Source organism: Centruroides vittatus, unplaced genomic scaffold (genome assembly GCF_030686945.1).
Source record: "Centruroides vittatus isolate TY-2023 unplaced genomic scaffold, ASM3068694v2 contig_2565, whole genome shotgun sequence".
NCBI classification, from domain to species: Eukaryota; Metazoa; Arthropoda; class Arachnida; order Scorpiones; family Buthidae; genus Centruroides; species Centruroides vittatus.
The window spans coordinates 618,426-629,024 of record NW_027121627.1 but is presented as its reverse complement, the minus strand read 5'-3'; the positions used below and the strand labels follow the sequence as shown (position 1 = coordinate 629,024).

General features: G+C 30.5%; 1 protein-coding gene across 1 annotated transcript; it reads left to right on the top strand.

Annotated features, from left to right (window-relative positions):
• Positions 1-6,223: 6,223 nt before the first annotated feature.
• Positions 6,224-8,391, top strand: LOC136971461 (E3 SUMO-protein ligase KIAA1586-like; the record flags this gene model as incomplete). The annotated part of the gene is made up of 4 exons (XM_067265915.1): positions 6,224-6,393; positions 6,557-6,685; positions 6,844-7,678; positions 7,827-8,391. Coding segments are annotated over 4 exons (1,699 nt in total), but the record flags the coding sequence as incomplete, so codon positions are not given.
• Between the last annotated feature and the right edge of the window lie 2,208 nt (positions 8,392-10,599).

Below are 10,599 nucleotides of genomic sequence, written 5' to 3'. Positions count from 1 at the left end.
TATTTATTGATACAATATAATCGCTTTTAATTTATGAAGTAATTTACCTTAGAGTGTCTGTTGTCCATAATTCGAACAGTAAAATGGATATCTTTAATAGCTGAAAAGTTTGAAATGATGATTTCCTTTCTAAAGACACAAATGTTGTGCATTTTAGTAGTCTTTTCATCTTATATACTGATATTTATATTCTTAAACTTGATTTAATAGTTAAAAACATGTAGAGTACCGCATCGTAAATTTAAAATTAATTAATTATTCCTGTTTATACAGTTGATGTCTTTTAAGATGCTTACTTTACTAATGAGTATCAAGACTTATGCGTTTTTGTTGCAATAAAATGTTAAAAATTCACACTACGACAAATTAATTGCCATTTCCCTTAATTGGATCATTTTAATTGGGACCAATATTAATTTTTATCTTAATTAATTGGCATAAAGGTTTTAATCGATCTGTCATTAAAATGTTTATAATAGTATTCATTTTGAATGCGCAATTTTCTCATATATTTCACGTTTGTATTTTTACAATAAATGAAATATGTTTTAATAATTAAAAAATAGAAAACAAATTATTAATAAGAGAAGCAGTGCATTTCCAGTAATGTTTAGAACTTTATTGTTTTAAACAATTAAATACCGATTCAATTGAATTAAGAGCTTGTGTACATTTTGATATTAATTTAGTTTAATTTATAATGAAATGAATTTTAATGATTTTTTATGACAGAAAATGATGTTTAGTTTTACGTGATGTAAAAAGTCTATTGTAACTTCCGTAATATTTTTGTACATAAAAATGTATAATATTTTTTAACTTTTTGATACGTGTACTTTGCATATTCTTGGTATCTATAAAAGATATAATCTCCCATATGTAATTAGTTTTTTTAAGTACATTGAATGTCAAGTACTTTTTTTGTTGTTTGTAATCGTTTTGTTCATTATTCTTTAATGAGTGTTATTATTTTTTCACATGTGTATTCGGGAGTAGTGTTTTCTAACGTAAAAATGATCCCTCTTTGTAAGTAAATTTTAAGATTTAACGTGGAAAGTGACATTTCGGTGAAAAATTCCAATTGCACAGTAAAAAAATTTTAAAATATTTTGAGTGCGCTCAACATTAACAGCTCTTCCTTGTATTTTTCAACAGAAAATCAAAACAGTTACGAGGAAATCTGCAAAATTCATTAAATTTAATTTATATAGTAAATAAAGTTTAACTAATCACAAACGCTTAAAGGAAAAAATATCGTGGAATTATTAAAAAAATGTACAGTACATGTACGAATATGAGAAATGTTCCTTATATTGTAGAAACTGAAAGAATATTGGGAAAAAATAAATAAATAAATAAAAGAACACGACGCATGCATCAGGTTAAAAATACCAATTACTTTGGTTTATACATTGTGGTGAAACAAATTGTACAATTGATAAAAATAATATTAAAATTCTATTTCTAGAAAATGATGTATATTTAAGAAAGTTTGAAGAACATATTGTGATTAAAAATAATGATAATTTAATTAATTTAAATAGCGAGATAGTAACAGATGAGGTTTCAAATGGCATCGTATAGGCTATAAGAATAAAAAGATATTACGCGATGCAGGATGATTGTTTCTGTGATTTACTTCGAAGAATACCGGTTGTTGGTGTTGGTTCTATCCCTGATTATATCTATTGTGAGTATTTTATTAATGCTATATCTTTATTGTAAATTTAAAAAAGAATTTTATGATTGTACACTGAAGAGGGATTGGCAAAAGTTTTCGATCTAAAATGCATATAAATAAAACATCTGAAAATTAATTTCCGAGTAATTTTTGAACTCCGGTGAAACCCGGATTTCAAAAACATAACACTCAAGCTTTTATTCGTCCAAAATCCCCTTCTAGATGGTTAGAAAAGTAACCGATTACATCCGGCTAATATTGCTAATTATAGAGTCTTAATAAAATGCTTCTCTGATGTATTTAAATAATATCAATTATGTTTTTAATTAAGAAGAGAAAACATTGAAATTTATTGACTACAAAATTAGAAACTTAATTGATATTTATTGGCATATTTCTAAAAGTGAATGTCATAAATGAGATTTTAATACAGTTAGAAACTAAGAATTCAGAAACAAGGTAAATTCCGATATTCAAACACATTAATTAAAATCGATAATCGATATCGCTAATTAGTATTGTAACTCAGGCATTCAGAAAATTTAATATTTTCATATACATAGCTTTTGCATATAACATTTAATCAGGACTCTCAATCTTTTCATTAATCGAACCTTCACGGACAACATATTATGGGCCTTCTAATTATAATTTTTAGTTTCCGGCAGAATTAATATATTCTGGGCACGGAAAAAGTTACAGTTTGGTACTTATGCAATTTGTTAAAACAACATCGAAGGTTTCCATGGATTTAGATGTTTAAAACATATGGTATACTTGATAATATATTTTTAATTAAAGAATAAACTAAATTAACCGTATAAAATATACAGTAGAGCGTCGGTTAACCGAAAGCGTTCCAGTCGGACTGTGTCCTGCTGCATCGAACATTTTTGATACTAGATTAACTTCCAAAATATAATTTTTTTGTTTTTATATTTTTCAATATATTTATTTTGTTTGTACAAAATAAAGAAATAATTTTTAACGATACAATAGCCACGATTAGGGTTTCTCATTTCCCGGTCTTTTGTTTGTCCCGGGATTCCGGGATAAAAGTGAACTGTTTCCCGGGATCCCGGGAAATCCCGGGACAAAATTAATTATTTTTAACATACAAATTATCATGAAATCAAATGATATAATTATTTTTCGTCTTTTAAAGTAATTTAATACGTTCCGCAACCTCCAAAATCATATTAATAACGCTGCGTAAGATATATATTAAAAATTTCCTTTGAACTACTACAAATTTTCACAAATAGAAAAAATTTATTACAGCTTGTTGGAAACTGCATACAACAACAACAAAATGCTTTGAATTGAGTTTTTAAAAAAATGAACTTAGATCAAACTTCTAACTTAGAAGGCAATTTTCGTTTTTTAAATAAAATATAATACAAAATATTGTAAATTTTTATAAGATTTTAAACAGCAAAGATGGTCAATACTCCGATCACTAAATCTAATTCTTATTTTAGTAATGAAAAGTCTCGCTACCGAGAATGCCTTTTCCGATTCAATTGATGTGATTGGAATCGTGTTTAATGCATTTAAGAGAAAACAAATATTATGTGTTTTTCACCTGTATCCTGAAAGATTTCTAGTTCGTTTTCGAGATTGTAGTACTTCTTTTGTTCTCTAGTATTCTTGATTTGTCTACCTCGACTGCTTTAATTGAAACATCATAGCTCAATAATCCGGCAGTCTTTAATAATCAGGTTATGAAGAAAAACTTCATACTTGCAGACTTTGTTCGTATCCTGGCCCAATTCGCACAACTTGGCGTTACGCAGTTATTGAAGCTATTTCTGACTACAAAATTCTGACAAGATCAAGACATGGTTAAAAATTAAGACAACATAAGCACAATTATTACAGATATTACAGGTAAAGAATTTCGAGAGTCCTGCCACAAATAAGCTACGTAATGATTATTGACCATTTGTGATGTGCCATAACGAGCAAAAATAAAAAAAATTAATAAGTAGGTTTAAAATTAATAAATACAGATGTATTCTGACAGTTTATGAATTAATTATACTTTCTATTTGCAAAATTTCCCCAACCTTAACACAAAATAAGAAAAAAGTGAATTTTTAAGAAATTTGCGGGATTTCCCGGGATAAGAAAAATTTCCCGGGATATTTCCCGGGTTAAAAAAACAACCGGGATTCCGGGATCCCGGAATCCCGTGATCCCGTTTGAGAAATCCTAGCCACGATTATTATTATAAAAATTTTTGTTAGGCTTAAAATCGACGAAAATTCAACGCGAAGCGACACCCAACGGAGAAAAATTTCAACATGGGATAGGTTAATATATTTTTTCGTACTGTACTGTACACGTTTTGGCTGAAAACGACAACCGCAACCCCTCTAATAAAACTGTCATTTAAGCATTGTTATTTTATGTTAAAATAACATGTTTTAAACTAAATACAATTATATTATTTCTTATTAACACAAAATATCATTCTCATTTTTTTATTTAATCATTTTTTTCTTTTGCATTTTAATTTAATCACTATATTTATTTTTGTTTTTTTTTATTTGTATGGTAACATGATTAGGTTGTAAGTTATTCTATAGAGCCCGAGTGTGAGGTTTGCCGAACGACTGCGTTAGTCAGAATGTCGCGCGGTCACGATCCACGTGTGGGAGTGAAAGAAACTCTCAAGAGACAGGTTTTCATTCGTAACCCGTTTATATAACAAAAGGTGCTTACAACTACAATATACTTTTATCAGCGGCGGCGTTCGAGTCTTCTGGGCCTTCTCTCGGAATCGAAAGTCCACAAGAAAAGTCCTCCGATGTTTCGCAGGAGTATGATGGCCCCGGGGCGCACTGTTCAGCTTCTCGAGGGAAAGTTCCGGACGTAGGGACGATTCCGATTACAGGTGACAAATCCAAGGGAGTGGGTGATCTTCCAAAAGAGATGTAATCCAACTGTCGAAGATCACGGGAAAAAAACCCCGTCGTAAAATCGCGAGACAAAGCTCTAAGAGCCAAGAACCGAGAGAACTAATGACCGAGAGAACGTCACATCCCTTATTCTCAGGGTTTTTATAACTTTCTTTTGAGTCCCAGATCGAACATTCCGATAGGTCGATGTCGATTTGCCTCCGCTCTCTAATTGGTCCCCCCCTCGTTACGCATTGTAACGAGATCGGAACCCCGGTCGTCGGATGAGTCAACATCGACTGACAATTCGATTCCTACCGAAGATGTTCGATCTAAGTACTCAAATTCATCTATTGTTTCAACCTGAGAAGAATAACTTTCTCAGAAATTTCTACAGACATGTCCTTTTATGGACATGTAATATTCACTTTTCGTTTAACTATTTTTTTTCTTGTCTGACGGTTTCTTTTTACAACGTTAATTTGTAATAACAACAATTATTATTATTTGCTTCTATACAAAAATTACAAAAAAAATTTTCTTATTTGCACAAATAGTAGGCCCACTTCCGAAGCTTCACACGAGTGCAAGTTACTCGCGCGCCGCCCTGTGGCAAATATTTACATAACACGTAGGAGTTCGCTAAAGAATGCATATGCGTTGTATCCAGTGGTGATATTCAACGGGTTCGCACAGGTTCGGCCAAACCGTTGTTAAAATTTTCAGTTTTCCGAACCTTGTTAAACACACGGAACATTTCTCAGTGGTTTTGTTTTTTTTTTAATATATTAAAGTATGCGTATTATACTCTGTAATACAGTCAAACCTGTTTTTATGCGGGGGATAGGGACCGCATTAAAAAAAACGCATAAAAAAAATCTCACGAAACTTCACGAATGGCTGTAAATAATAGTTTTCGCGACACAATTAAAAAATATTTTTTTATGCGGTCAGCAGGGACCGCATAAAAAAAGTCTCACATAGAAAATAACTCAAAACCGTACGAAATAGAATTTATTGACAACAGATGTCAGCACTTGACTGCATCGTCTGGTCTATCGTCTGTTTTACATATTTTTGTCCAGGTGGTGTTTTGTTGACTTAAAAAGTAAATTATTTCATTTTTCGCATATTCATGCAATAATATTACTATAATAAGTGCATTTATGCTATAATAAGTTTATTTAGCTATAATAAGTCAACGTAAGACATGACGAATCGCACGAGACTAGTCGCCAACTATACCGCACAAATTAAAAATTCGCATTAAAAAAATCGCACAAATAAAAATCGCACATAAAAAGAGCGCATAAAAACAGGTTTGACTGTACTACTAAACTAGAGCCTTATACCCCGTTCGCACCGAGCATTTCAATCTAGATTGTGAGCAAGGTCGGGGACTATGTCTTGGTGCGATCTCTCTCCACCGTTTCAATCTCGACCGAAACGAGGTTTAATCGCGATCGATTCAAGAGAGTTCTTGAAACTAGATCCAGTCATAAGAGAGATCCCACAATCCCACGCGCGTGAGAAATTACAAGATGGCTGCGGAACACATGTCGTTCGTCGCTCAAGTAGTATATTTTTAAATTGCAAAGTGTATAAAATTTTTAATATTATAATTATTGGTCGTTTTTAGAATGAAAAGACAAAGGGTTTTGGATGATTTTATAACCAAACCTAAAAAAGCAAATATTGACAATGAAGAGCAACTACAAACAACAATATCTAGTGAAAACTGCAATAAAGAACAACCGGAAACGTCTAGTGAAGATAAACAGAAACCGACATCAATTGAGAATAATAGTAGTAATTGTTTATTACACTGCTGGAATGCTTCACAACAGGAATATTTTTTTTAAAAAATACGAATGGCTTCATATTGCTAGCAATGAAAATGTTGGATGTCAATGGTGTTCACAAGTAGGATCATTAAATGTTGAAAGTGCTAAACATTCACACGTTTCATTAGAATGGAAATCATATTCTGTTAAACCTCACGGAACAAAAAAGAAAATTTTACAAGCATCAATCAGAAAAAAATTGAAACAGCATCATGAATCAGCATCACACAAGAAAGCTGGGGAAATAATCAAAACAGGTGAAAAAACGTTATTTCCAAAAATATCGATGTGGCTAATGAAAAGTTTTTAAAAAGCACCATACACATTTTTAATACTGCCTATTTTATAATTAAGAACAATAAACCATTTACTGATTTTCCAAATTTAATAATTTTACAAAATAAAAATAATGTAGATTTGGGAATTTCCTCGCACTCAAGATTTATGGTTCCACTTATCGCGAAGCATATCTCTACAGAAATAAAAAGAAATATTTTTGGAAAACTTATAACTGCAAGATCAAAAATTTCAATTATTATTGATGAAGCCTCAACTGTTTCACATAAAAGTGTGTTAATTATTTATTTGAAATCTGAAGTGATGGATTTCGAGGACAGCATAACAATTTTTATTGATCTGATTGAATTAGAAGAAACAACATCAGAAAACGTTTTTAAGACTTTAATGACAGTTCTTGAAAAACATGGTTTTGACGAACAATATTTAAAAGAAAATCTTATTGGATTTTGCTCAGACGGTGCTAGTGTAATGTTGGGAAAAAAGTCCGGAGTGGCAACAAGAATTGAACAAAAATTTCCAGGTATTTGCATTTGGCACTGTCTAGCACATCGCATTCAGTTGTCCCTAGATGATGTAATAAAAGATATCAAAGCAGTAAATCATTTTAAACATTTTCTCGATAAACTTTATGTTTATTATCATACTTCAAATAAACATCAGAGAGAATTAAATGCCGTCGCTAAAGAACTTGGAACAGAAGTACTTAAAATAGGGAGAATATTTGGACCTCGATGGGCAGCCTGCAGTGCTAGGACTGTCAAAGCAGTTTGGAAATCGTATCAAGCCTTGTACAGTCATTTTAATAATAATCCTGAAGCAAGATTGGTTTCATATTTTAAAAATGAAAACTTTTTGAAAGATTTAGCTTTAATGAATGACATCTTAGAAGAAATTGCTTTACTTTCTACAGCCTTACAGGAAAGAAATGTATCACTTATTAAAGCTGACAGGTTAATAAGACGAACTATAACTGTGCTTATAAATTTAAAAAACAATAAGGGCACACATGAAATAGAAGCAGAAAATATTGTTAGTACTAAAAAATACAATATTCCGTTTGAAGTTAGTAGGAAAAAAAACATCAATTGTATTTTCTAGAGAAAAATTATTTGATTCTTTAGTAAAACACATGACAACTCGTTTGTTATTCGACAATAAAAATGAAAAGTATAATGATCTTTTGAATTATTTCAATGTATTAAATCATGAAACTTGGCCGGATGATGTTTGTGAAGCACCGTGGATTGAAGGTGAAAATAGATTAAAACAGTTATATAAAATAATAAAATACGTTGTTCCTGTAAACGATTTTCGAGATTTTGTGGATGACAGAGATATAAAACAGAAAAATATTCCAATTACTATTTTGAGAGCTAGAAGAATTTTAAATGTAATTGCTGTTAATTCGGCTGAAACTGAAAGAGGGTTTAGTACGATGAATGATATTATGGATGTTAAAAGAAATTCTTTACTAATCCATACAACCAGCCATTTAATGACAATTAATTTAATGGGAAGAAGTTTGGAAGATTTCGACGCTACTCCACATGTTAAATATTGGCTAAGAAAAGGTCACCATCTGGCTAGTGATAAAAGTGTGAAAGCAAAAGTCCCCAATACAACTTGCAAAAACCGAAGTATGATATGGAAATTATTGGACTAGAATTATGACCCGAATAATGTTTGTTTTGGGTTCGATAATAATTATGGCTGTGTCTATTATTATAATAATACCTAATGATAAAATAACTGATTTAAAAAAGTTTTTGTTGTTTACCTGCTTTCCCTATGACTTTTTCTGATAAAAAAAAGCCAATTTTTATGTTTATAAAATATTTTGAATGAAAATTATTAAAATATATACAAAACAAACCATTTTGAACACTCTTATTTTAATTATTTATCAATATATATATATATATATATATATATATTGATAAATAATTAAATCAATATATATATATATTGATAAATATTGATATATATATATTGATAAATAATTAAAAAAAGAGTGTTCAAAATGGTTTGTTTTGTATATATTTTAATAATTTTCATTCAAAATATTTTAATGAAATATATATATATATATATAGTTCTGGCATAAACAATGTTAAATTTTAACTGACTTAATTTTGCGAACGCCTCTTTTTCATTTATATGGGTATCTTAAGGTCAGTTTTTGCGCTAATGCTGCTAATTAGTGCCGTCTTTAGAGCAGGGCCTACCTGGCCTGGGCCCTGACGCCATAGGGGTCCATGAATCCGAAAGTAATAAAGTTAGAAACAAAAAGTAGGCTACTTGGAATAAAGAAACTATTAAAAATGTCTGTTACTTTATTTCTTCAATAAGTAGTTGAAAGTGGTGATAGAACTAAGCAAGCTTTTATAGAAAGTATTCTTGCCGGGTTGGAAAATCTTGCCGCGTAAAAAAAAAAAGGTCAACGGGACAGAACACGTATGAAAGTTTTTAAACCTTCAACACACTATTGTTTCTGGACCAAAGATGTTACGGAAAAATTTTCTGTTAGCGAACCCTTTGTTAAATGTTTCGAATATCACCACTGGTTGTATCTGAGACATTTCGAAAACCGTACCTTGTGCAGTAAATCGCTTATTGTTTTTTAATTTGTATTTGAGTTATAATATTAAAAATGGGAAAATCAAATGTAAATTGTTCTGTGTTTGGATGTTCTAATACACTAGCAAGCACTCAACATGTAACGCCAAAAGTTTCATTTTATTGTTTTCCTGCACGTCCACATCTTTAAGAAAGGCGCCAAATTTGGATAAATTTTGCTAAAAATTTATCCAAATTTGGCACCTTTCTTAAAGATAAAAATTAAAATAGCACAAAATCCTTCGTTATTTAAATGTGAGACAGCTATCAATTTTTTCAGCATCATATTCGTTGATTAAAGCAGAAAAAAATAAATAAAATAAAACTTATTATATATATCAGGCAAAAGATGTGATTTATGTTTTATTGATTACAGGAAGTGATGTGATAATGCAACGCTGTATCAGTTTTATTGTAACTTCAAGTATTTCTTCGTGTTACTCAAACAAAAGAAAGTTATCTTCTTTTTTATAAATATGGACTATTATTGGATCAATATTTTGTGTTCTTATTAATAACTTTAGGGGACACCGTGACGCATTAGGTAACTCAGGCATTGTCTAAGGGCGGCAAAAATCGAAAATTAAAATATATGTGACGTACTTTATTTTTCTTACTAGCTTCATAGAGATATTATATAAATAAATATGTATATATTTATATTTTTTCTCTTTTAAAAAATTTAAAAGCGCGGCTGCATCTAGAAAATTGATCGCTGTTCCTTTGTGTTTATAATATTAAATTAAAATAAAACATTATTTTAAATGTGCGAAAGTGCTTTCAAAACATTATTTAATTTTCATTGAGAGCATTTGTTTGTAAGCGACATGTACCCTTACGGAGACCCTGAGAAAACGTGACTCTATGGATGGATGTTAGTCTGGGAATGTGTGGGAATGTTAGTGTGGGCCTGTTTGAAGCTTTTGTGCTTTTGGTCAAAAATTTCTGAAATTTTTCAGGAACGTTTGTTTATTAAAAAATTAATGCTATTAAATTTTGATGATTAAAGGTCGACGAACTGAGGAGATAAAGGGAGTCGTGTGTATCTCCATTAGGATCGGACTTAATGACGATTTTAGTCGTTATTAGCATTTACAATTTTTTATAAAACCCATTCCAACCCTCAAAATCAAGGTTTTTGCCATTTTATAATGGTTAAAAATATAAAAAGCTTTTTTAAAAAAATAAAATATCGTAACAGATAAAGCCGTCAAAAATGTTGCCGGGAAAGTTAAGCAACTCGTTGCTGAATATT